The sequence below is a fragment of the Moschus berezovskii genome, chromosome 11 (assembly GCF_049115385.1).
Source record: "Moschus berezovskii isolate FMDL1 chromosome 11, NW_MosBer_1.0, whole genome shotgun sequence".
In the NCBI taxonomy this organism is placed as follows: Eukaryota; Metazoa; Chordata; class Mammalia; order Artiodactyla; family Moschidae; genus Moschus; species Moschus berezovskii.
The window spans coordinates 23,981,546-24,009,341 of record NC_142470.1 but is presented as its reverse complement, the minus strand read 5'-3'; the positions used below and the strand labels follow the sequence as shown (position 1 = coordinate 24,009,341).

The 27,796-nt window shown below is 39.2% G+C and overlaps 1 protein-coding gene across 2 annotated transcripts in view; it reads left to right on the top strand.

The window, feature by feature from the left end:
• NBAS (NBAS subunit of NRZ tethering complex) overlaps window positions 1–27,796 on the top strand; it is a 339,714-nt gene that overhangs the window by 69,922 nt on the left and 241,996 nt on the right. For both annotated transcript variants that reach the window (XM_055400475.2, XM_088841199.1), the window contains exons 13-21: window positions 9,630–9,693; window positions 13,371–13,564; window positions 14,813–15,070; window positions 15,894–16,019; window positions 18,885–19,036; window positions 19,977–20,117; window positions 20,377–20,455; window positions 23,769–23,873; window positions 24,277–24,413. In XM_055400475.2, the coding sequence (XP_055256450.2) occupies window positions 9,630–9,693; window positions 13,371–13,564; window positions 14,813–15,070; window positions 15,894–16,019; window positions 18,885–19,036; window positions 19,977–20,117; window positions 20,377–20,455; window positions 23,769–23,873; window positions 24,277–24,413 (1,256 nt within the window). The remainder of the gene's footprint in view (window positions 1–9,629; window positions 9,694–13,370; window positions 13,565–14,812; window positions 15,071–15,893; window positions 16,020–18,884; window positions 19,037–19,976; window positions 20,118–20,376; window positions 20,456–23,768; window positions 23,874–24,276; window positions 24,414–27,796) is intronic.

The window sequence follows — 27,796 nt, the reverse complement described above, 5'->3', positions numbered from 1 at the left end:
TGTATCTTCTCTGTAGAAGTGAAGTGGATCAGCTCCTAAAACTTTGTTTAATATTGTTCAGTTGGGCTCATCAGATACTTGATCCAGAAATTGCCATGCATTTTTCGTGGTTATCAATGTACAGTGATGAAATATTTACCTTTCATTATTGGAATAGACTCTGATGTTCTATTTTATGTGGGAAATTTTACATTTGGGCAAGCTTTTTCTTTAAAGGTGAACACTGATTATTAACGTCTTTTATAATAGAAACATTGATCGAGTTCTGAAGCACACTTCATATTTCATCTTTTGAGTATCCTGGAATATCATACATATTGAATAAGCACTATTTAAAAAAAATTCATTAGTATGCTCTTTTTTTTTTTTTTTGAAATTCTGGATACTTTTTTTGCTTGCAAAGGTCAGTTGCATCTGTTGTAGTCTTTATTGGCACACATTTGAATTTTTAACTAGTTAGACATTTTAATTCTTATTTGCCAATCAATTTCATTATAATTTATTACACTTCAGCTCATGAATGTTATTCATTAACTTTTTATAATGATTATCTTAAAAACACAAAAATTGTTTAAGAATCTTAACTCAGGAGTGAGTAAATTTAAATATCTCAGTGGTTTGGAATAGGTCATCAGACAAGTAATGTGAAAAGAAACACAGGGACTTCAGAAATGGCCACAGGGATCCATGGGAGGGGTGAGTTCAGGCTAGGAATTCGCCTGTGGTGTTGTCTTAGGGAGAGTCTTTTGAACAGAAATACCCTGAGAGTTTAGAAGGCAGTTCGTCAGGAATTGCTGAAGCCCGGCTTTTGTGTTGTACCTCTGAGTTTCCACCTCACCCTTATAGCTCTGATTCAGTGCTCCTCATACAACCTGTAGACAAGATGGTATGGTGATACAGCTCCTCAAGCTAGTTGTACCTTTTATTATAATTTACACATTTTGGGGGCTATGTATCTGTTTCTTTTTATTTGCTTGGTATAAATTATCTCCTTTGAATGTCTGAGTAAACTGGAAGAAAGAGGATTTGGGACTCACAAAACTGAACACCATGGACCCTAGTTGCCATCACCAGGGACATTTTCAAGTAGTGGAGTCCTTTGCTGAGGGGTCCGTGGCTTAGTGATGTCCCTGGACCAGGACAACTTTTGGTGCCATTCTCACTGCTGCTCAGCACATCCTCATTCCAGAGTGCAGCCCCTCACAGGCTGGGGGCTGCCAGCACCTCCCTTGACTACTGCTGCTCAGCACCTGGAAAGACTCTAGCTCAACAGGACTGAATCTGCCCTTTGCCAGTGCTAGCTTCACGATAAATCTTGTCCAAAGTTGAGAACAGGGAGGGCATTTAACCTTATCCATTCTGAGGTTATGGTTGGAATACTGTACAGGCTCCTCCATTTACCTGTCATCTTTTCTGGTCTGGTCCTTATGCTGTTTACACCTGCTCCCTGAACCATCCTCTCCTGCTCCCTATTTCTGTCTAACCCTTTTCTGTTTTACTTTCTGAAACTTCACTCCATCAATAAACAAGTTGCTAGGAGGCTTCAGCATTTTTACAGAGCATGCTGAAATAAATGTATCAGGTTTACAGAACTCTGTAGGATTGAGTTACAGGTATGCAATAGTCTTGTAACTTTTATAAAATTAACTCTAATTATATATATTAAATAATGACCTCTATTTACTGAGCACTTATTTTGCCTTAGGGTTTTTCAGCAAGTAAGCAGTAGACCTGAGGTTTGGTTTCATGGCTCTTTGGCTCTAATGTCCATGCTCTTTCCATGACCATGTGAGAAAATAAATATATTTTTTAAAAGGTGGGAAAAATCCTATTGGTAAGCTTTTTATCTGGCTTTATTTATTTGATCTTTAAAAGAAAAGAGACAAATTCTTTTTCTCAGTGCACTTAATACAGATTTCTTCAGCCTTCTCAGATGTGTTCAACTCTAGAGCTGTTAATAGGTAGTGTGTACCAGATACTAGAATCAGTAGTTGAGAAAGCCTCTCACTGATAAACCCTTAACTTTATAATGAATATCTATAGTACTTCTGATGTGGTGACATGATGTGAGGGTGTTAACTGTTCAACAAAAGGAGTTTGAACAATCATACCGTGTTTGAATCTTTCACCTGTGTCCGGGGGAGTAATCGCATTGGGTATTGGACATTTTAGATTTGGACTTGAATGTGTGGAGAGAGTCACTAATATCTAGTGTACTAGTCAGATAACAGAGAACAAACTAGTGGTTACCAGTAGAGAGAGGGAAGAGGGGAGCAGTAAGATATGGGTAGAGGATTAAGGGGTACCAACTACTATATATAAAATAAACTTGAATATATGGTACAGCTCAGGAAATATAGCCAATATTTTGTAATAACTATAAATGGAGTCTAACATAAAATTTTTGAATCACTGTGTTGTACACCTGTAACTTAATGTCATACTGTACATAAGCTATACTTAAGTAAAAAGAAGTCAAATAGTGCAGTGGAGTAAATTTAATAAAACTTGAATGTAACAGTGCTGTATAGAGTAGGTTGTTACTTATAATATTATCATAAAATAATGAAGTTCAAGTATTTGAATCTGTACTGAGTCCTAGAGTAGAAATGTAATAAATCACAGTCCCTTGCTCTTAAGACATTCATAATCTTGCAAGGGAAATTATTAACAAATTAAGAAAATAAAAAAAAAAAAAGAAAATAATGTGTTAGTATTTTGCTTCCGTTGGTGGTGTTGGAGGTGGGGGTTGTTGGGAGTAAATGGTGTTTGTATAGTAATGCTTGACTGTCAACAGTAATTTTATCTCTTTTGTTTACTTCACAATCTTATTAATCAGAACATGCTTTTAGCTCATTTTAAGAGATGGGAATAGTGCTGAAGAAAGTTAGATTGCTAAATGTTAGAATCAGTGTTCCATTTTGACTCAGGTCCTCTGACTTCATAGGTCAAGCCTGCCCCCCTGCCACCCCACAGAAACTCTTCTTACAGCATTTACATGTAGAAATCCTGACTTTAAGTGGGGAAGTTGGGTACTAGCTAAGATGTTAATGGGAAACAAGGAGAGACAACCCATTTATGTGAATGGCACCTGGAGTTGTGTGCTTCATTATGTAGAGATAACTGGGAATGTAAAAATACTAATCGGCAAGAGGTATAGTGTAACTTCCCTGGTGGCTCAGACAGTAAAGAATCTGCCTGCAATGTAGGAGACCCAGGTTCAGTCCCTGGGTTGGGAAGATCCCTTGGAGAAAGGAATGGCTACCCATTCTAGTGTTCTTGCCTGGGGAATTCTATGGACTGAAGAGCCTGGCAGGCTACAATCCATGGGGTCGCAAAGAGTTGGCCATTACTGAGCGACTAATACTTTCACTCTTTGACTTTTTCATATTGTCACTTAACAGATATGTGGTGTCATTTTGTATATTCATCCCTAGCTGAAAATATTGAAAAACCCTTAAACAACTGAAAAACACTTCCAACAGCTGCTCTTTTATCATTTATCCAGCAATAGTTGAGTGACCTTGGGCCAGGTTAGGGCAGGATTTGGATTTCTTTGTGGCCTCTCTGGGAAACAGATGGACAGCCAATTAGCTTAAAATGGTGCATATAATGTATGGGGACTTAGTGTATATAGTATATGGGGACTTATACTAAAGTATAAGACTATAGTATACTGTATACTTACAGTATACTAAAGTATATATACTTATAAGTACTATATACTTATATATGTACTATATATACACTTATACATGTATTAGTTCAGCTCAGGCACTCATTCATGTCTGACTCTTTGCGACCCCATGGACTGCAGCACGCCAGGCTTCCCTGTCCATCACCAGCTCCTGGAGCTTGCTCAAACTCATGTCCGACGAGTCGGTGATGCCATCCAGCCATCTCATCTTCTGTTGTCCCCTTCTCCTCCTGCCCTCAATCTTTCCCAGCATCAGGGCCTTTTCCAATGAGTCATTTCTTTGCATCAGGTGGCCAGTGTATACAGTAGTGTATAAGACCTTATATTACTAAATATTGTGTGTAGTATATAGGGACTTAAGACTTCACCTTCCAATTCAGGGGGTGTGGATTCAGTTCTCTGGTTGGTGAGCTAGATCCCACATGCCTCACAGCCAAAAAATCCCAAAACATAAAATAGAAGCAGTATTGTAACAAGTTCAGTGAAGACTTTAAAAATGGTCCACATCAAACAATCTTAAATATATGGAGAGCGTATGTGCGTGCTAAGTTGCTTCGGTCATGTTTGACTCTCATTCTTTGAAAGTCCATGGACTATAGCCCGCCAGGCTCCATCCATGGGAGATTCTCCAGGCAAGAATACTAGAGGGGGTTACCATGCCCTCCTTCAGGGGATCTTCCCGACTCAGGGATTCAACCCATGTCTCTTATGTCTCTTGCGTTGACAGGTAGGTTCTTTACCTCTCGCGCCACCTGGGAATGCCATGTAATGTATAGTCAGCTTTACCTTGAATGTTGCCCGAGAAAAAAAATTAATGTTTCTGTTGCCTGTTATGGGCTTAAAGTCTTTTACCAAATTGAGAAAAAAATTAATGTTTCTGTTGCCTGATATGGACTTAAAGTCTTTTACCAAATTGTGAATTCAGCTTGTCTGGGCCTTTCTTTAAGCAATACACTACTTTATTAGTTTTCATAATACTATGCTTTGGTTGAGTGAGTGTTTTCTCTGTAAAATCTAATGATTAAAGATAGTTTGGAAGTGTCTATTCTGATTTACTTCTATCCAGTTTTCGGTTGATTAAATACTTTGGCTTTCATTGTCAATATGAAAATCCATCTGGCTAGAAATCTGTATTAAGTTTTGTTCATGTTTGAAATATATAGTAAAATTGCCAAAGTGATTTTCATTTCCAACATTTCCCATATGTTATGTTTATATATTTACGTCTCATTTTGGCCTTAATTTTCTCTGAAGAAGTTTTATTACTTGCTTATTTGTGGTTCCTTAGATGTAGTAGACACAAGACTTACCATTTCCATTTGATTTTATTTTCTCTTTGACACGTAGTAGGTGCTGGAGTAATTTTGTGAAGGGGATGAATCAGTGAAGGATAAGTGGGAAGATGATAGTTCTTGTGATTAATCGGGATCTTATCCACAGCTGTTTTCACAGCTTCACTAGACTGTCAGTTCTTTGAGAAGAGACACTGAACACACATTTCTTTCCTGAGATCTAACAGAGGACTTGGCGTATTAAATACTGATAAATGTTTGTGAAATGAATAAGCGTTTAAAGGTTCAGTTCAGTTCAGTTCAGTCGCTCAGTCGTGTCCGACTCTCTGCGACCCCATGAATCACAGCACGCCAGGCCTCCCTATCCATCACCAACTCCCGGAGTTCACTCAAACTCATGTCCACAGAGTCGGTGATGCCATCCAGCCATCTCATTCTCTGTCGTCCCCGTCTCCTCCCGCCCCCAACCTTTCCCAGCATCAGAGTCTTTTCCAGTGAGTCAACTCGTCGCATGAGGTGGCTATTGGAGTTTCAGCTTTAGCATCAGTCCTTCCAATGAACACCCAGGATTGATCTCCTTTAGAATGGACTGGTTGGATCTCCTTGCAGTACAAGGGACTCTCAAGAGTCTTCTCCAACACCACAGTTCAAAAGCATCCATTCTTCGGCGATCAGCTTTCTTCACAGTCCAACTCTTACATCCATACATGACCACGGGCAAAACCATAGCCTTGACTAGACGGACCTTTGTTGGCAAAGTAATATCTCTGCTTTTTAATATACTATCAAGGTTGGTCATAACTTTCCTTCCAAGGAGTAAGCGTCTTTTAATTTCATGGCTGCAATCAGCATCTGCAGTGATTTTGGAGCCCCAAAAAATAAAGTCTGACACTGTTTCCACTGTTTTTCCATCTATTTCCCATGAAATGATGGGACCAGATGCCATGATCTTTGTTTTCTGAATGTTGAACTTCAAGCCAACCTTTTCACTCTCCTCTTTCACGTTCATCAAGAGGCTTTTGAGTTCTTCTTCACTTTCACTTTCATGCTATTGATGACAAGGTCTTTGTTATGTTTAGCTTCAAGCCATTAAAAAAGAAGTCAACAAATAAAATCCTTAAATCTGAGAAGACAGATTTAAGCCTAATGCATTAGCCATAATAGCCTTTCTGTACAAAATCTATAGCTGTATCTTGGGGCATCCTCCTGGGCTGTTTTCAGACTTTTGTAGAGGTCTTGGGAGCTTGGTGATCCTGTCCTCAAAGCAACAGCCTCCAGAGTTTGTGTCAGATGCTGTAAAGCAGAGCCAGACCATGGTTCTCACAGATGGAGTCCTTGGGGTTCTAGGGTGGTAAGTGTGGGCCAGTTTGAATAGTATGAGGGGAGCAGTGGGAATGTCAACTTAGAAAGTGGTGAGGGACAAGCCATCAGGATAATGGTCTGGCAGGTCACCTCTGCCTGAGGCAGAGTTAAGTTTGGCATTTTGTTTGCTCCTCTTTCTTAAATATACTGTACAGATAATTCTATCAAACTCCCACATATTGTAAAGTTGAATGCTTAGTTCAGACATGTAGACTGAGTTGCTTTGTACTCCTAAGATAAAGATACAGTTAGATATATATACCAAAGAATTTAAAACAGGTATGCAGACACAGTACATTTGCATACATGTTCACAGCAGCCACAAGCTGGAAACAAGCCAAATGTCTATTAATAGAAGGATGAACAAACAGATCGTGGTATATACTTGTGATAGAATATTATGCAGCCATATAAAAGGAATGCACTACCTATCCATATGACATCTTAGGTCAGTCTTGGGAACATTATGATAATCGAAAGAAGCCAGACACACAAGGTTACCTATTGTTTGAACCCATTTTTACAAAATATCCAGAATAGTTAAATCCGCAGAATCAGAGGGTACCTTGTTGATGGCTTGGGAGAAGGGAAAAGGGAAATAAAGGTGCAATGACTAAGCGGTTTTATTTCAAAGTGATAAAAAGGTTTTGGAACAAGATGGAGGTGGCAGAACCCTGTGAATGTACGAAATAGCACTAAATTACTTGTTTAAAAGTGGTTGATTTTATGTTATGTTTGTATCAGCTCAATGAAAAAATGATCTCATTAATCCCCTTCTCCCCACAAGCCCCCCAAACAAAAAGAATGTGTAGAATTAGAATAGGATGCCCTGTTGTCTTCTACTTTGACCTTTCTTTTTTTTTTCTGATTAAGGCTAGTATTACCCTACCTGTGTCCTCTGCGTGCTGTGTGCTCTGACCGGAATGTCGTCCTCTGTCTGTTTTCCACGTCCAAGGCTTAGCCAGCTAGAAATGTGTACAGCACCGTCAGGCTCTCTCTGTTCCTCTGCCGCTCCCTGTACTTTCTCAGTGTTCGTGTGCGTGCTCAGTTGTGTCCAACTCTGCAAACTCCTGCCACCCACCCTCCCCCCATGGGCTGTAGTCCACCAGGCTCCTCTGTCCATGGAATTTTACAGGCAAGAATACTGAAGTGGGTTGCCATTCGCTTCTCCAGGGGATCTTCCCAACCCAGGGACTGAACCTGTGACTTGCCTCCCCCACAGTGGCAGGTGGATTCCTTACCCTTGCACCACCTGGGAAGCCCTCATCTTCCTGAAGCCTATATCCAAAATCATCTCTTCATCCTTTGAGGACACCAGCACTCTTATCTGTAGGTCTTTTTTGGGGCAGTTACCCAATTTGACCTTGGGTTTTAGTTATTTATACCCATTTCTTAGTTATATCCTTGAGTATGGGGCCTGTAATGTCTGATTTTTTTTTTTCTTTCACAGTGTAAGCATGCAGTGTTCATTGGTTAAATATCACAAGAAACCACACTTTTGAGGAGGTGTGAGAATATTGTACTATGCCAACTTAATTTTTCTATAGCTTAGCCATCCTAGTTAGAACTCAGTGATCCAAAAGATTGATGAGTTCATTCCCTCGATTCAGCATTTTAGCTGCTGTGACAGGTGGGCCCTGACAGATGGTGGGAGTACAAGGACCACAGTCAGAAACCTGGAGGCAGGGGAAGAGATCTTCACCTTGTTTTCAGCATGGGTTTCACAAGAGGAGACACCTGTTTAAACACTCTCCATGGAACAGCCTGGTCCCAGAGTGTGGAGCTTGGCTCTGTCGACTCTAGTACTGCTCGTTCATGGTCCTCTGGCTCATCTCTGAATTCTGAAAGAATTCAAAAATTCTTTGAGTTCTGAAAATATTTCTGCCAATGAGATGACTTCTTTTCTCACAAGAGTTCTTGTTAAATTTCTCTGTAATCTATATCTTTAAATTTACCGAAAGTGGAATCATAATTATTGTTATTTGTGGGGCTTAAAGTTTTGAAGTGTTGCTCCACACTACCCTTGTGTCCTTTAGAATGTAAGTGGGATGCTCCCATGGCATCACATCAACAGATGCTGGCGGGCACCTGTGCTGTGGTGGAGGTGCAGCTGCTGATTCGGAGGCATTGAAAGCTTCTAAGGTGCCTTATAAATGGTCAGATAACGATCTTAATTTAGTTGATTATTTTCTGTAGTACATACCTTAGTTTAATTCTTTGAAACGTAATCTAATTAAGTAAACTAGGACAATCCATTTCTTTCCCTAGTATATAAATAGCCTTGTATGACAACTTTTTTCTTCTGATAAAGAATTATATCTTCTGTTCTCAGGGACCGCTCATTGTGACTCATCATAGTAGTGGAGAGCAGAAAGTACTCTCAGGCTGTGGAAAAAAAATGCTAATTTTAATACTGTAACATATTAGCCACTGATAATTTGGTAATAAAGCATACATGCTTATTCTCTTGCATTAGATGAAAAAGCACATATTGACATAGTAGAGCCTCACTTTTTTTTAGGCTTAAGATTTCAGATAACCTCCAGCTGATATTTTGTTGTCCGCCCCCTCCCCACCATACTATTGTGATTCTGGAGGTTATGGAATTAACAGCGGGCCTGGGAAATGTCAGACAGTGGCTTAATCTTGGTGGTTTTGTTATGTTTGAGAGATGGTAATGTGTCCTGACGTTCACAGAAGTGGGCATGACATTGTGTTGCCATGAGATTAGACAATGCGTGTATTGAATTTGAGGATTGCCTGGTTATATGTATATTTTTTGATTTAGTAGATATTCAGTCATGGAAAGTTAGAAGTGGGGTTAACACGAAAGTTGTGGGGTCCAGCCTCAGAGCTGTGGGAGCTGAGGCCTGAAGGGTTGCTCAGGTTATGAGCAGGGTAGCATTTCCATCCAGGCCAGTGTTCTATTCACAACAGCATAGCTGTTCTCCCAGTATGTGTGTGTATGTGTGTCTGCGCGCACGCACAGAATTGCTAGTGTAGTCTCCTTCCATTTGTGTGAATTATATTCCTGCTGTCATTGTTCTTACGCTATTTTCTTCATTAAATTGAGTCACAGTACTTGCGTGTGCACATCTTCAGTGTACGAACAATTGCTCTTCAAGATCTTGGAAAGATATTTCAACTAGGTGTCACTAAGATCAAAGGAAAGCAGCATTTCTGTTTTCTGTTAAAACAGTCCAAAGTTCTTAATGATGTTCTTTTAATTTTCTTACCTTGTTGAACAAAGAATTTATGTGCTTGTGTTTCAAATTCAGCCAGGCTATGATGACCTTAATCCTGATTGGAGACTCTCTACTGAGAAGAGAAAAAAAATCAAAGGTGAGTTGTATGATGTATGATAATTAAAACCTTAAGAGACTCTTCATCTTTTGTAAAGGTACATATGATAAAGAATATGTAGGGGAAGGAAAACTCTTCTTTTCTTTCTACTACTCTAGGTTCTCTGGCTGGGGCCTTATAAAATGGGGTTGGCAAAAGATAGATTAATAAGAGAAATAAGCAGAAGTTTGTTAGTGTGTACTTTGAGTTGATACATGGAGTAACTCAGACGGTTAGCATCAAAGAAACAGTTTCTAGAGAAGTGTGAAGACAAAGGAAAAGTAGTTGGGATTTCTCAGTTTAGTTCAGTCATGTCCAACTCTTCGACCCCATGGACTACAGCACTTCCCTGTCTGTCACTAACTCCCAGAACCTACTCAAACTCATGTCCATTGCGTCGGTGATGCCATCCAATCATCTCATCCTCTGTCACCCCCTTCTCCTCCTGCCTTCAGTCTTTCCCAGCATCAGAGTCTTTTCAAATGAGTCAGTTCTTCGCATCAGGTGGCCAAAGTATTGGAGTTTCAACTTCAGCATCAGTGCTTCCAATGTACTAACCAGGTCTGACTCTGTTTAGCTTCCAAGATCAGACAAGCTCGGGAGTGTTCAGGTTGGTATGGCCGTAGACTGGGGTTTCTAGGAGTGGCAAATACGTGGGGAAAGTAACAGTATATAAGCACTAGTTTGTGATGTAGATTCCTTTGGTTCTGTCTCTGGCCTCATAAGAGTTTAAATTTGTCTTCAGTCATGAACTCTTGTTCCTCCTGGCAGAGAGTGAAGAGAACAACCTTGTACATTTATGTCCTTTGTTGTTGGTGTTTAGTTGCGAAGTCGTGTCCAACTGTCACCCCATGGGCTGTAGCCGGCCAGATTCCTCCGTCCATGGGATTTTCCAGGCAAGAATACTGGAGTGGGTTGCCATTTCCTCCTTCAGTGGATCTTCCAGACCCAGGAACTGAACCCACGTCTCCTGCATTGGCAGGCGGATTCTTTACCACTGAACCATCAGGAAAACCAAAATTTATGTCCTGCTTTTAGGCAAAAGAGGACAGAGAGCTTTTCTTGTATCTGCTTCTTCTTCCTTGTCTCTAGCCCCAAATAATCCTTATGCCAAAGTGGCATATTTTGGGGTGGCATATTCTGCCACCCTGCATATAAAAGTCTCTAGATAATTCTGCTTCACTTTGGAAGGAACACTAAGAATTTGCAGAATAGGGACAAGCAACAGATCCAACTTTCTGCTGCCCAGGTGTTAATATTTCGTGTTTTTCCACGGCCAGTGTCAGGCAGCATGGCTCTTCTGCCTCAGGCCAGCATGGAGACGGCAAGTTCACAGGTCATACATGTGGTCCTTTGTAAATAAGTGTGCAGGAGATCACAGAAAGGGATTTCTCAGAGGGGAAACTGAGCAGTTATCGCTGGGGCCGGGCTGAGCATGTAGTACGTAGTAAGTAATGAGAGATTGGAGGGATTTTTTTTCCATATATTTCCCATGTCTGAATTATTATTTTTTAGTAATGAGCATGTATTGCTTTTATAAATAAATAAAGCCTGCATTATTTACAGTTAATTAGAATAAGTAGTGATTATTTAATTGGTAGATGAAAACTAAAAACAGAAATTTAAAAATTAAGACTGACTAATCAGTTCTTTCTTTTTTTCTGGTGAAACTCCCCTAGTTCAGTACTTCTGAATTTTTAAGTGTCCCCTGTAAAGTGAATCATAGTTACCAGGCTTCAAAATCTTTATTAAATTATGCTTCTAATTACATTTAAATAGCTTAAAAGTATTGATTCATTTATATCATCTGTCATGTTCATATATTCACTTTTGTTAAATAATCATCCAAAATACTCATTTAGAAAAACATTTTTGAGAAAATAATTTGTCAAAGCAGAAGGTTGATAACATATTTAAATGATTTGCTCTTTTTCATCCCCCTTTATGTTAAGCTATAAGCTGAGGAACATTGATTTTCATGTTTTCTTGGAATTCCTTATTTATATAGATTGCTTGAGGCTTAAATAGAAAGAAGATGTTGAGTTATTATAGTCTTTGTTTTTTAATTAAAATAATGGATTATTCCAATAGAGTTAATTTCCTATTTTATTTTTTGGTTGGCCGTGCTTCACGACTTCTGGGATCTTTGTTCCCCAACCAGAGATCAAACCCAGGCCAGGGCAGTGAAGGCACTGGGTTCTAACCACTGGGCCACCAGGGAATTCCACTAACCTATTTTGCTCAAATGTTTGCATATATTTTAAAGTTTATGGTTTACTGTTTTATGTATTACCTTTAAACCTCATCAGATTGTCAGTGGAACAAGTAAGGTATGAAAAGGGCAATAAAATTAGAATAAATATCATGCTAATTCCTTTTGAATGCCTCAGTTTGGTGAACCACAATTAATTTTTATCTTCTCCCACCCCACCCATTTCTTTACTGGTCTTGAATGTGTTTTCCTCTTTCTGATAAGTTGCAGGTGTGTGTGCTCAGTCACTCCGTCGTGTCTGACTCTTTGCGGGCCCCATGGACTATAGCCCACCAGGCTCCTTTGTCTCTGGAATTTTCCAGGCATGAATACTGGAGTGGGTTGCTGTGTACTTCTTCAGGGGATCTTCCTGACCCAGGGATTAAACCCACGTCTCTTATGTCTCCTGCATTGGTAGGCAGATTCTTTACCACTAGTGCCACCTGGGAAGCTCCAGTTGCAAATGTAGGGGAGAAAAAATTCTTTTTCCTTCTACCCTACTAGATTCTGAAATCAACTAAGACCCAGTAAATTGGACTAACAAAGAACCGATTAATAAGGAAAAAAGCATGCACTTTTACTTACTATGTTCTAGGGACATGGGTGCCTTCACAAGGAAATGAAGACCTGAGGAAGTTAAACCTGATCAGTGTTATACTAGGTTGGATGAAGAGTGGGAAGTTGTGGAAAACCTTGACAGGACACAGGGTCTGAGCTCAGGGTAGTCAACTGGGAGTGACTTAGCAGCTTGTCTGTCTGTTTTCCTTGGCTTTCCTCTGTTTTTGGAGATAAGGATGCACCTTTCCTCCAGGTGTAGAGAGGGCACCTCCCACATGAAGATCTTAAGACCTGCTCCAGAGGAACGTTGGCATCCTTCCTTAAACCTGCCATTTATCAGTTCATCTTTTATCTTTTGCATGTTGAAAATGGTGATATGTCTGTGAATATTTTTCATTTTTTTGAGCAGAAAGACCTTAATATAGAACTTTGGACTTTGGCAAATCACCGGCATTCAGATTTTTGTTAAATAAATTACCACTTTGTATCTTATACTTGAACTTCCCAGGTGGCTCAGTGGTAAAGAATCTGCTGCAGTGCAGGAGATGTGGGTTTGATCCCTGGGTTGGGAAGATTCCCCTGGAGGAGGAAATGGTAACCAGTATTCTTGCCTGGAAAATCGCATGGACAGAGGAGCCTGGTGGGCTACAGTTCATGGGGGTCACAAAAGGGTTGGACAAGACTAAGAGACTAAACAGCAGTCTTAAATTTGAGTCAAAATCTGAGTGACGACTTACATTTTATTCTTATTATTTGTCATACATTTAGGGCTCAAATAGGTTTTTAAAATTGATTATTGGACTAAGTGTGTTGTATGTAACCCACATTGATTGATCCATTTCTGTTCATTTACTTTTCCCTCCATTAGATAAGGAGTCCTTTTACCCACTGATAGATGTGAATTGGTGGGTGGACAGTGCAGTCATTTTGGCTCGCTGCTCTGGTGCTTTGACTGTTTCGTCAGTGAAAACTTTGAAAAATTTACTGGGAAAATCATGTGAATGGTTTGAACCGTCGCCTCAAGTCACTGCTACTCATGATGGGGGATTTTTAAGTTTGGAGGTAATTCTTTCCTTTTTAAAGCAACGAGTTTGTGTGAGAGTAGTTGGGAAAATCCTCTGGAGAAGGGCACGGCAACCCACTCCATTATTCTTGCCTGGAGAATCCCATGGACAGAGAAGCCTGGTGGGCTATAGTCTATGGGATTTCAGAGAGTCAGACATGACTGAGTGACTCTCTACTCCCTACTACTGTGTATTACACCAGAAATTTAAATGTCTGAGTTTTAATTTTGATTATACCATTATTTAATCTTAACTTTTAAAGCTAAAAGTTTGTTATTGCAATCAGAGCTTGAGTGCAGTATAAAAAAATCTGTTGTTGAGTCAGTTTAAAAAATTGCATTTGTATAAGAAATAAAAACATTTTTAGTCATTATTTGTTTTCTATAAAGCACTTTTCCCTAATGGACATGATAGACTTCCCCCCCAGATTATTTATTTAAAAACATAAATAATATTACTACCAAAGAAATACAGTCTTTAACCTATTTCTGTGAAATATGACAACTTAAATCTTTTGGTTCTTCTGTTAAAAAATACTTGTTTATTATGTCAAAAAAATTTGAGATGAATGTAGTATTTTAAAGTTATGTTTTGGTCATTTAAAATTCTTATTTTATTTCCAAGTTAATGACCTTCAATAGTTTTCACTTCAGTGCAATTTGACAATTTTCTTTTTACCCGTAAGTTTGGTACTGAGTCTCAAGATGTTCTTTAAAGAAAATCATGTTTTAAAATCCAAGTCAACTCTGTTAAGTTTGGAATGAAAGTTATCTTTAGCAGGCAGCCTTCAGACTCAGAACTTTCTGCAGCTTCAGACATTGTTTAAAGTTGGGCAGAGGGGTAGCTATTCTTGGTAGAGCAAATAAATACCTCATGTTCATTTGCTAAATGGATTGAAGCACATCGTCTTTTCACAGCAGGTACAAAAATATCAAAAGGAAAGAAATTAACATTCTCTTTTATTTCCCTGAAATAATTACCAAGCATATAGTGTACCAGACCATATTAATAACCTATTATTAAAACAAGCTTTAGTTTTAGAGATTTGGAACCAGTGACTTGTGTGCATATTTCTCGAGTTGTTGATGTATATAGTTTGTTCTTGGGTTCCTTTGAATTCCATGCTTAATCACACCGCTGATGTAATGCATCAAACCAGAGTAGAATTAAAATGCTTTTTCTATTAGTTCTAAAATCTTGTCTTTAGTTCCTCACTGTTCATTTAACATCTCCTTTTTCAATTCAGTGCGAGATTAAACTTGCCCCCAAACGATCTCGTTTGGAGACGAGGGCGGGAGAAGATGACGAAGGGGAAGAGGATTCGGATTCTGATCAGGAAATCTCTGCCAAGACTCGCTACTTTGGCTATATAAAACAGGGCCTGTACTTAGTGACCGAGATGGAACGGTTCGCACCGCCCCGGAAACGCCCGCGAACCATTACTAAAAACTACCGCCTGGTGAGCCTGCGGTCCACGACCCCGGAGGAGCTCTACCAGAGGAAGGTGAGGGTGTCCTGTTACTGTGCATGGTCATAGCTTCAGTTTTGATTCTGTTGAGAAAAACACTATTTTTAATAAAGGAAGAAATTGAAAGAGGGATTGTTTTATCATTGGTATGTTGCAAACGTCAGTATGATAAAAGTGAAAGAAGTTGCTCAGTCGTGTCCGACTCTTAGCGACCCCATGGACTATAGCCTACCAGGCTCCTTCATCCATGGGATTCTCCAGGCGAGAGTATTGGAGTGGATTGCCAAGCTTCTGAAAATGCCGCTGCTCTTTGTGCCTGAGCGGTCCCACAAGAGCAGTGGATGGGAGGTGAGCTCAGCTGGACCATTGTCCCCTTGGTGGCTCCGCCCAGGTTTTCACTCCGCTTCGTGTGACCTTCGGCTCTCACCTCCTCTGTGCCGAGGAGAGCAGTCTGCTCAGACTGCAGCTGGGGAGGGAAGAACTTGCAGGCTGGATTTCTAGCCGGGGGTTTGCCTGGGAAGCAGATTCGATTAGCACTGAGTACTCCACGTGTCTGTGCTGCAGCGTCAGGAGAGGAGTCCTGGCAAAGGACTCTGGCTGTCGCCCTGTTTGTGCTGGTTTTGCTGTTTTACTCTGTAAGCATGGGCACTTTACCTCTGTTTCTTATTTTTCTGGTAAAGCGCTTAAATAGATACTTGATCTTTCTGCCCCTTATCATGTTTGTGAGCTTCTGGTGCCACAGGGCACATGGGGGTGGTTAGGAGTGCGTGACCTACACAGTCTCCATTCATTCTGCCATCAAAGTGACACTGCAACAGCTCAGTAACATCACTTTCCTGTTCCATTTCCTTGTCCAAAGATTGAAAGTGAAGAGTATGAGGAAGCCTTGTCCCTGGCTCAGACCTATGGCCTGGACACTGACCTGGTGTACCAGAGGCAGTGGAGGAAGTCAGCGGTCAACATTGCTTCAATTCAGAATTACTTGGTATGTTTACACAGTTTGAGAACATGTAGTAAGAGTCATAGTCCTTCCCCGGTGGCTCAGAAGGTAAAGAATCTGCCTGCAATGCGGGAGAAATGGGTTCAGTCCCTGGGTTGGGAAGAAGGTAAGGTTCATATTTAATGGAATATCTCTTTGCTGTAGGGCTTCATATTGGAACACTTTTCACTGATGACTTTTCTTTGTGAAGCATTTTATTCAACCTGGAAAAATTATCTTGTTATCAGGTTCTGTTGGCTCTGCACCTGGATTGTTGGTGCCAAAGACCTGTGAGCGAATATTCCCTGATAAAGCAGCCAAGTACCTGGTCTTGGCCTCACCTTTTCCCTTCATCCACCTCAGTCACCTCACTCACTGCCATGAGTCAGGGTCCTGCCAAGAGTCAGGAACCACACTGGAATTTGACGAGAGACGGTTGTAATTCAGAGAATTATTTTCTGGTAATGAGAGATTAAGTGTATGAGGGCAAAGAGAACTTTAAGGAATAACCTGGGGCTGAAGGGAATGTTTCCAAGGAGGTAGGAAATTCAGAGGGGAGCTGGTGGTCAGAAAATACTGGAGACTGGTAAGTAGGAAACGCTCCCACTAGCAAGAAGGCTGATAGATAAGGAACCATGGCCAGGATTGAAAAGAAAAAAATTTGCACTGGGGTGCAGGCAAGCCTAGTTTAGGAAGATTCGCATTCAGGTGTCTGGGAGGTTCACTGGGGAGGAGTCTGTCCATGGCAGTCCAGTCGAGGCTAAGTGGGAAGTTGTACTCTGAAGGAGGAAGCGGGCAGAAAGCATCACGAGATGGTCCCTTGCCAGCGCTGCTGGCTACACAGACACAGTCGCTGAAAGAACCAGCATACATCTGCATTGGAGACCAGAGGCTCTTCCTTTGCGGGCCCGCCCCCAGCAGCGCCCTCTGTTGACAAAGCTTAGTATCATGTTGGCCCCAAATGGGAGATGCTATTTATCTCTGAAGAGTACCTTTGAAGTTGAGAGGCAAAAAATAAATAACTGACATATCAGTCTTGTCAATACCCCTTTTTTGCTTCAATTCTACAGCTGTATCCTCCTTACTACCACGTTACCACACTTACAGTTACCATGCAGCTTGTTAACTTGGATCCTTGGTCTCTTTGTAAGAAGTAGTTGAACTCATACCTATTTTTAGCAGATTGTGACTTCTCATTTAGAAAGGAAAATATGTTTGCATTTAGAAATATTCTAAGAAATGTTGGGAAATTTTCATGGTAATTGTTTTCCCTAAAAATTCATGTACATGAGTAATAAAAAATAACAACAATCTGAAAAAGTTCTATGTAAGAAGTTGATGCTTTAAACCAAACAGGAAGATAAACTGTTAATACAAATAAGATATCAGAGATAAGAGAGTATGAAGGATAATAAATGAAGAAGACAATGTTGCTTGTGTTTTCTTTAGAATATCAGAATACCAAACCTATTTTGGACAGTGAGCCCACGAGTTCATGTATATCCACTTAATGGCCTTTTCTGTAACACAATAAAAGGCAGTTTTGGTCTCTGATGGAGCTGACAGATGTTAGGAGAGACAAATCATGTACTTTTTTTTTTATTGGGGGAAATGCTTAATTCAGCAAAATAAATAAGCAGTGTAGAGTAGAAGCACTATGCCAGAGATAGTGAAGGGGTACAGGAGTGGCATAAATATGGCTTTGCTTTTAGGGAACTTTTAATCTTATTGAGAAGACAAGCTTCATGCCTAACCTACTTTGACCATACAAGAGATTGCAGATAAATGCTATGGGAACCCAGTGAAGGTAGCAATCATTTTAGACTCTGCTGTGGAAGTCTTTATATAGGAAGATGTTTGGGGCAGGGATTGGAAAGGATTCAAAGTAGAGTTAGAAGAGATGAAGGCATTGTTAAGGGCCAGGGGTATGAGCAAATTAGAAATGAGCTTGACTCAGGAGGTCTAATCTGTCTTATTCATTGCTATATTTTCATGGCACACAGACGATACTCAGTAAATATTTCTTGGATGGATAAATGGGCTCTGTAAGTAAACCAGTCTGTTGGATGTGATATTCCATGATAGTGAACATTGGGGCATATGATTAGTCAGATATATTGATTTGGGTTCAAGTGGGAAACCTTGCCAAGGTGTTATGTGTGAATGACATGGACTGGTATGGAGGCCACAGATGTGGAGAGGGAGATGTGAATTCAGAGACACCTGAGAAAAGAATGATATGAGGGAATGTGTAAAGGAACATATAGGGTATGAGCCAGATTTTACTCTCAATTTGTATCCACAAAGACTCAAGGAAGAGAGCAAGTCAGGGATTTTGAATGGAGTCACAGGAAGCTGTTGGGAGAACGTCCCTTGGTCTTCCCAGAGAACAGCATGGCATGGTTCTTCATGATTGAATTATCATCTGTGCTTTGGGGTACAGCTCATGGCCAAGTAAATAAAGAACCCTGATGTACTAAACAAAATGTTAAGTTTTGTTTCAAGGTTAAACATGTTTATCATAGTAGGATAAATCTTGTCTTACTTTTTCATTTTCTGTTTCTTCATACAGCCCAAATGCAAACTAAAGAACAACTAAAAAATTTGGAAAGATCTGTTTCCATAAAAAAGTCATCTGAGTTTTGTGTTTCAGTGTGTTTCATTAGAAGAAGGAAAGCAGGTGGAATCATATTCCCTTCATTCAGTCCTAATCACCATTAGGAAAAAAGATTTTTAATGGCGAGGTGCTCCAGCAGCTGCCTGTGGCCAAGCTCTTAGGTAGCTAGCTGTGATTCTGGAAGGCAGTTATCAGGTGCTGTCAGATGTCATAGGTCCTTTAATGCCTCTGTTTTTTATTTTCTCTGCATCCAGAGTAAAATAAAGAAACGATCCTGGGTTCTTCATGAGTGTTTGGAAAGAGTTCCTGAAAATGTGGATGCTGCCAAGGAACTGCTTCAATATGGATTAAAAGGCACAGACCTGGAGGCTCTTTTAGCCATAGGGAAAGGAGCAGATGATGGCAGGTTGGTTACAGAAAGATTTGGATTCAAAAGTGAAGGTGACTTAGTGAAAACTTGTTAAACTGAGACATTGAAAAGGGTCAACTTTTCTTTATTTAGGTTACTCTGCAATGGAGCAGTTAATTTGACTAATGCTTTTTTAAATCTGAGGTCACAGTTTTCTTTCTTCTGAGTGAAATATGTTTACATATGATAGCTTGATGCTAAGAAAAGAGCAAATTCTACAAACATTTATTGAATGCTGGCAGCGTCTAAGCTGTGGGTTTAAGGCGATGCATACCTGGGCATTCTTACTGGTCAAATGAACCGCGATAGGCAAGCCTGAGTTTCATTCACTTTCTTTATCTGTATCATTGCATCCTTCCTCAGAGCATTATCTTGATTAAATTATTTATCTTGTGAAACCACCTCATAAACTTTTAAGCACCATACAAATGTCAATTAATAACAATAATAAAGTTATTTGACAGGGGCTGCTGTTCATCAGACATTTGGAACATTATATCCATGGTATATAACTGTGATGGTGTGTTTGGTAAATAATTTAAATGAAACCAACCTTCATTAACATTTTAAGACCTTAAATAGAAGTGATTCACATTATAAATTCTGGGCAACATTTTCTTCATAGGCTGTTTCACACTGCATCACTGTAGTAGCCTCCCATGTTTTCCTAAGCAGCTTTCATTTTCTTGGCATTCAGAGTTTCTGCATGTGATAATTACTGATGACTTTGCCCACCCAATGGATATAAATGAGAGAATCACTTTGGTTATAACATATAGCCAAAGCTTTCTTTTAAACGGTTCATTGTTTCTGTTTCTGCAGAAACCAACTTGGTAAAATCAAAGTAGGGAAAAGTACTTCTTCACTATATGAAATATATATGTATATAAAGAAAACAGACTTCAAAGAAATTTGAGTTTTCTTTTTTTTCTCACAGATTTACACTCCCTGGTGAGATGGACATTGACAGTATCTCCTACGAGGAGCTCTCCTCACCTGAAGAAGAACCTGCTGAGAAGAAAAAGGAGAAGGAACTCAAAAAGAGACGAGAACTACTTAAATCAGTGAACTTTTCAAAGTAAATGATTTATTACTGTTCATTTGGTGATTTCTTTAAAATAGTGATCTGAGTGTGTTCCTTACTAGTGATAATTGCTCTGCATTATTTCAGCAACTCAAGTCAAATGCATTTAGTAGTACTGTACTCTTGTGCTTTTGTGTGTTGTCCCATGAGTTTGGGGCTTAATGGAGTATTGATCATTTTTATTCTATTTTAGATCTTAGAGAAATGTGCTTCCAGGTAAATATAAGTGGCCTAATATAGTTGTCCAAAACAGGTTAACGCTGGAACAAAAGGAACTTTGCCGTTGTAGACTGAAAATATTAACCTACTTAGATCGGCTTGCAACATACGAGGTAAGGAGTGGTTTTTTTAATCAAAGCAATTATGTTCATTCGCTCTGTCATTACACATGCACGTGCTGTGGCTGCCTTCCCATGGGATATTCTTGGTCTTTACAACTATTTATGTGGGAAAAATTTCCACAGAAGCACCTCCTCTTGCATATCATTTTTGCTAAAAATTAGGGATTTGTGACAGACCAGAAGTTGCTTTGTTAGTCTGGGGAGTAGAAATGTGTGCATTACCTCAGCATCTGTGTTTCCTAGATTTACAGTCCTTTTCATTTACCTTTATTTTACATTTAAACTTTTGGTTATGGTAGATAGCGGTCTATAGTAGCAAATTCAGTATCCACTGGGGTTTAATAATCCTAATATGAATATTCTGCCTTGCTTTATTTTAATGATTTATTAATGGTTTGAATTTAGTTGGCTAAACTTTGATCCTAATGATGGCCAAAATTAGACACTTGAACTTAGAGCAAACTTCAAAATTGTTTCTTCAGGGTAACAAACACACATGTCCCATGTTGGACATTTCAGTAGTGCCCTGTCCTGTCAGATTTGTTAAAGGTGTGAGAAGCATTTCATAAAATATACATAGTTTAGATTGCTTCATATGACCCTCATGGTCCAAGTTACCCAGGATTTAGTATAAATTTCTCACCTTTTGAAGGGCTTCCCTGGTGACTCAGATGGTAAAGAGTTGACCTGCAATGCAGGAAACCCAAGTTCGATCCTTGGGTTGGGAAGATCTGGAGAAGGCAGTGGCTACTTACTCCAGGATTCTTGCTTGGAGAATTCCATGGACAGAGGAGCTTGGTGGGTTACAGTCCATAGGGGTCTAAAAACAGTCGACAGGACTTAACAGTTAACACTTTCACTCACGCTTTCTCACCTTTGAAGTTTGACGTGTTGCAGGTTGCTTCCTCCATCTGTCTGGACCTCCCTTTTAGGGGCGTACTGTGACTCTTGGTACTGGCACATAGTAGGGACTCAGTACATGTCATGTGTAGTAATGTGATACATGGGCCCAGGACAGTGGAGATATTTAGTACTCCTGATGCCTGTAGGCCAAGAAAAGCATTTGATTCTCCACCAGTAAATACAACAAATATTTTCAAACAAAATACTAGTGACAAGAGAACTTTTCCTCTGGCTATTAGAAAGCATGGTAATTTTATATCACTTCATACAAACAAGTTACAAAACATTTCTAATAGTTTTATCTGTAGTACAACTAGCTTGACTATTGGCTGGTCATATTATTTTAAAGCATATTCCTTTATTATGTCTGAGTTCTATGATATTTAGAGGTAATATATAAAGTTACTGATGCTGGTACAGCTATAGTTTATTATTTTTTATACTTAGTTTTAGTTTCACTGATGAGATCTTAAAAAAATTCCATAAAATGTTCAGTTTCATTATCCAGTTAATTTTCTTTTTTTATTCTTTAGTTATTAAATCAGTTATTGAATTGCTATTTCCTATTTGACAGTAGTAAGTACAGTTATTATTACATGGTAATAGTGACATTTAAAGTATTTGTTGAATCCACAAAAAGAGAATTAAGCTAAGCTTTTTAAAAGTAGGTGAAGTTGATGAATTTGGCCATTAAAACTTAGAAATGAAGATATTCTAATATAACCGCTAACCAGCTAGATCATGGTAGAGATAGGCATTGCATTTTAATCACAAGGCGTGGCTTATTTTATTACTTCTGTGATAAATGAGATTAAAATGGATTCATTTAAATTTTACATGAGTGCCTATATTACACCAGATGTCATGCCAGTGCTGGAGGTAGAGAGATGAACAAGGGATAATCCTTGTGGAGTCCTCATTATATGGGAAGTAAGTGATGATAATGAAGATATGAAGAATTGATGGAGCCTAATGGAGGAAAACATTAAATTTTTCCTGGGGATCTCTGAGAATATTCTTATGTAGGAAGTGGTATTCAACTAGTCCTTAAAAAAAGGAAGGGCGGCTTAGGGGGCTGTAGGCCTACCATGTAGGAGACGCGAGCATGGATGCTCATAAAGACAGTGGTCTTGTCTTGTTTGCTGCAGTATCCCCCAGCGTTCAGAATGAGACCTGGCTTGTTGAGGAGATTAGGAGGAAAGATTTGCTGAGGAAACCAGTAGGTATAAGAATACCTTAAAAATACCAACAGATTTGTTGAAGGCTTCTGTTTGTTAGCCAGTGTCTTATGTACTTCATTCAGATTATTTCTTGACAACCCTTTGAGGAAGGTGATGTATCCTTTCAGTTTTATGGATGTGAGGCTTTAAGAAGGTAAGTGTATGTTGTCTAAATCAATAGGGAGCAAGAGCCTCCTGTGAGCATCCTTTTTCTTCACTCTTTCCTGTCTCAGTAAGTTAATGCAGTTAACAAATATTATTAGTTGTTTATTCTCTGAAAGGCAGCATGCTAGGTATCTGGAAAAGTGAAAGTGAAAGAAAGTGTTAGTCGCTCAGTCGCGTCCCAACTCTTTGATCCCGTGGGCTGTAGTCTACCAGGCTCCTCTGTCCACGGAATTCTCCAGGCAAGAATACTGGAGTGGGTTGCCATTCCCTTCTCCAGGGGATCTTCCCAACCCAGGGATTGAACCTGGGTCTCCTGCACTGAAGGCTGGTATCTGGGGTTTAGCATTAATAGGAGCGACAGGAGCCTGAAGTCATCTGCTGCGGAGACCTACAGTTGCTGCTGCCATGGCTAGCTCCTGTCTGTCCTCTGTGTTTCAGCTTCACTGTCCCTCGGGATGCCTTCCTGTGTGTTGCGTGTTACCTGTTCCTATTGCCCGTTTATCTTCCTGACTAGATTTTTGAGCTCCTTGGAGAGCAGGGAGGGTGTATTGTTCATGGTATCAGCACTGTCTATCACAGTGCCCCTAGCACATACTTGACACCCAATAACTATCTGATTAAAGAATGTGTAGTTTCATCTGCAGTTCACATGGATCACTCCAGCAGTAGTAGAGTTAATCCAGAGTTCTCACACAGATGTGGCAGGTGCTCATGGTACACAGCCGTGTGTAACTCTTGCTTCCTTGTTTTTACCAAGTGGTGGATTTGGGTTGTCCTACTGTAATTGATTTCATAGCCTATTTCATTTACTTCTGAATTAAAAAAAAAAATAACAGCGTTTATAAATACAGCCATTTTCCAAATAAAGGAAAGAATGCAGATGTAGTACTTTAGTTAACAGTTGAGAGTTTTATTCAGGCCTTATTTATTTAGTTAAGCAGAACTGTAATGGTTTTTAACATAGTCTTGTGACCCACGTTTAAAAGCCTTTTCATAAAATCATGGCTTCCCCTCAGGAAATCCTTGGAGTACCTCATGCATCTGAACAGAGATATGATGCTGAATTCTTTAAGAAGTTCAGAAGTCAGAATATTGTTCTCTCAGCAAGAACTTATGCTCGGGTAATTTCTTGTTTGTGAATGAAACAATTATAGTTATTAATACTTTCAGGTCTTTGAGCCGTGCTGTTAATGTTACTGTGTGCATATATCATTACATTTCCTTTTTTTAAAATTGTAATAGTAATAAATGTAGAAAAAATAGAATCATGTTAAAAATATTTTTTTCATCATTCAAGACTTCTAAAAATAATTTTTAGAGCACTCGATTGAGAAATGTGATACAGTCACCTGAAAAAATTAGGAATATTTCAAACCACTTCATATCAGAACTGCGTTAAAAAAAGCTAATTTTAAGGTTTTGATGTTGTCATACAACATCACTTGATGTTGTGATCTTGTCATACAAGATCACCTCTTTATTTTTAAGGTTCACATTAGAAGTGTACCCTTGCCTTCTGTACAGGAGAGTAATGTGCAGGCCCTGGAAATTCTGTTCACTTACCATGGGTCTGACCTGCTTCCTCACCGCCTGGCGATTCTCTCCAACTTCCCAGAGACCACATCACCACACCAATATTCTGCTTTGCTGCCTGAAGCTTGGTATGTACTGTGTTCACTTTATTTTTTAAATGAGAATTTTTGTTTTATGCTAAATATCTTAAAAATATTCTAATATACTTAAACTTTTTTCTGATTATAAAATTATTTCTAAATTATTTTAAAGTGATTCGAATGTGTCAGCATAACAAGACCACTTTAACTTAAGGAGCATGAACTTTCTTTTTTTTTCCTTGAAAGTCTCCTGCTACTGATAAAAAAGAGAGAAAAACTCATGGTTTTATTGCTCTATGCTCAGTATGTACTGTTTTATGGTTGAGAGTAGTTTTTAGGATAACAGTATCTGTTTAAATTAGTTGCATCTTTTAGAAGTTGAAATGTAGTTCTGACAACATTTAGTAGGTCCAGGGGACCCAGGAATGTTCTGGTGGTCCTACTTAAGTGCAGCCAGAATTTGAATCTATGCTAGAGTTAGGTCAGTAAGCTCTAAAAATAGAAGTTATAAACTCCCTATTTTGTGTTTCTATTAGTACTAAAAATGTGATTCTTTATTGTGATAAAAGTGAACAAAAAGGAAAACCTTGGGATGCACTATTTATTTTCAAATGGTTTCTTTTATATCTGAATGGTGATAAGTAAATGCATTTTATAAATATGTATTTATAAATATTTCAGAATATAATTAATTTTCTGCCTGTTTGCAAAATAGATCTAATCTGAATGGGAATGACTTTTTTCTACTGTAAATTGTTAGTGCAGAGAATGGGTCATTGTCTTAAAGTTTTTTCAAAAGGTAATTTCTTCTTAGATTTGAATGCATTTTTTGGCATTGACTTCTGATGACTGTTTAGATAAACATTTGATTTTAACCTAAAATTTCAGAATTGGTTTGCAGAATAGTTTTACAATGCCCAGTGTTATGTATTGTTTTTGAATGCCCTATAGTTCCTGCCGTAACTGATTTAAATTGCAATAAATAGCTTAGGTATATCATTGCAGCAGAGAATAATTAGGTATTACTTTGAATATTTCTTATGGGATGTGTTGCTTAGACAAACTTTGAAAAGACTGATTTCTTGAGTCCTTAAGTTATATTCATTTTAAACATAATGAGAAAATAAAGATTTTTTTGTTGTTAATCTTTTTTTCTCAAGAAAGTCTTTTCACCTTGAGTATATTTTTGCTATAGTTAGAAGGAGAAAGAACAATAGGTTTTAATAGTAATGTTTCTGTCTCCTTATAATTTTATATGATTGAAAAGCAAAATTCCAGTTATGTTTGAGGTATAGCTTCTTCTGTGAGGTTTCATTAATTAGTCCTTTCTCTATGTTCTCGTAATGCCTTTTGTCCATTCTTACAGTATAGCACTTTTTATGTTGTATTATAACCAATCATTTTTATTATTTCTTTTCTCCCCCCTGTTCTCTTCTTTAATAAACATCCAGCTTTAAACTCACAGACTCTAAGGCAGAGGTCATGTTTTCCTGAGTTTTCAATTTCCAGGGTCTAGGTGTTTGTGTAGTCCATTTTATGCCCATTTACAGAAAAGATTAAAGGATGTCCTGAAGGGGTTGCAAGTTTCACCAAGACTCCCAATGCTTTAAAGATTCAGTTGCTATTTTAGCCCATAGCTGAAGCTTGCACTCTTTAATCCTAGTTCGAGGTTTACTCTAATGGACATGTGGTGGTGGCGGTTTAGTTGCTAAGTTGTGTTCGACTCTTGCGACCCCATGGACTGTAGCCTACTAGGCTCCTCTGTCCTTGGAATTCTCCAGGCAAGAATACTGGAATGGGTTGCCATTTCCTTCTCCAGGGGATCTTCCCAGCCCAGGGATCGAACCCAGGTCTCCTGCATTGCAGGCAGATTCTTTTCCAACTGAGCTAATGGACATGTAGATCCATAAAATGCAATCTTGAGACTTATTTCCCTTTGAGGAAATACATTCTTTGAGGACTTGGTATTCAATACCTTTTCAAATCACTTGGAAGCATTGGGTCAGGTGGACACAAAGTGTCTAATTGTTGGATTATTGACTGAGCTCCTTCCATGTGCCTGGGGCTGTAGTTGGGGTTTTGAAATGACTGAACACAGTTCCTCTTCAGCAGGAGTCATCACATATGCTTTATGCACAAACAGAAGTTCCTGCTTACAGCATCATGCTTTCAAACTGAGGATGAGATGAGTTGAAAAGACTCTAAATCTGCAGCCTTTTTTGCTTTCTCCGCAGTTAACAATGTTTGCCAGCTTGTGAAAAGATCTTGCTACTTTCTTGTTTACTGCCCTGAACAGCTGTAGAACTTTCCGTGTGCATGCCTTGTTTGAGCGTACGCATTGCTCAGTGGCAGAGCCTGTATTTCACTCTGCTTTATTGTCCTTTCAGCCCCCCAACTTGTATTTTGCAAGTAGTAATGACTCTTTAATTATCCGTTGAGTTGATTGGAAACCAGTCGCTGAGCTCTAAATGTATGGCTTCCAAACACGGAGTGGGTTCATTCTGGTGAACTGACTGTCCCCTGAACTTGCGAGGCCCGCTCCCTCCTCAGGGTTTTTCAAGGTCATTGTGCCCCTGTGTGGGGTCCCCTTCTCCTGGGTCTCCATATGACTCAGCCTCTTACTTCCTTCTGTCTTTTGTACTCAAAGTCTCCTTCAAAACACCTTTCTCAGCCCCTCTTTCCCTTTGCCACCACCTCCTCCTCACTCTCGGCCCTTATCTGAGTTTTCTTTTCTTCATAGCATTTACACCTAACATCATATTTAATCATTTATTTGTATAGTGAAGTCGCTCAGTCGTGTCCGATTCTTTGCGACCCCATGGACTCTAGCCTATCAGGCTCCTCCATCCATGGGATTTTCCAGGCAAGAATACCGTAGTGGGTTGCCATTTCCTTCTCCAGGGGATATTCCTGACTCAGGGATCAAACCCCGGCCTCCTGCATTGCAGGCAAATGCTTTACCTTCTGAGCCACCAGGGAAGCCCCTAAATATGATAAAATCATATTTTATCATTTATTTGTATAACATATCATTTATTTGTCTTACCTACTTTATCTCATCTCCCTTTGCTCTTCTATTTACGATTTTACTCTCAATTTAAGTCCTTTTTTTCCTGTTTTATTTTCTTCCTAGCATTGATCAGTAACTTAGTTTGTGTTTTACTTATTCACTTGTTGATTATGTTTATCACCTCCAGTAGCACAAGGTTTTTTGTATGTTTTCTTCCCTTCCTTATCCCCTGAATTTAGAATCATTCATGGCATGTTGCAGGCGCTCAGTAAATACTTATTGAATGAATGGACAAATGAATAAATTAATTAATATAAAATCTGTAAGGGAAGGATTTTGTGTCTTGTTCACTAATGTAACCTCAGTGTCTAGAACAACACCTTGGGATCAAAAGCAGTAACTTAGGAAGTTGTTTTGAATG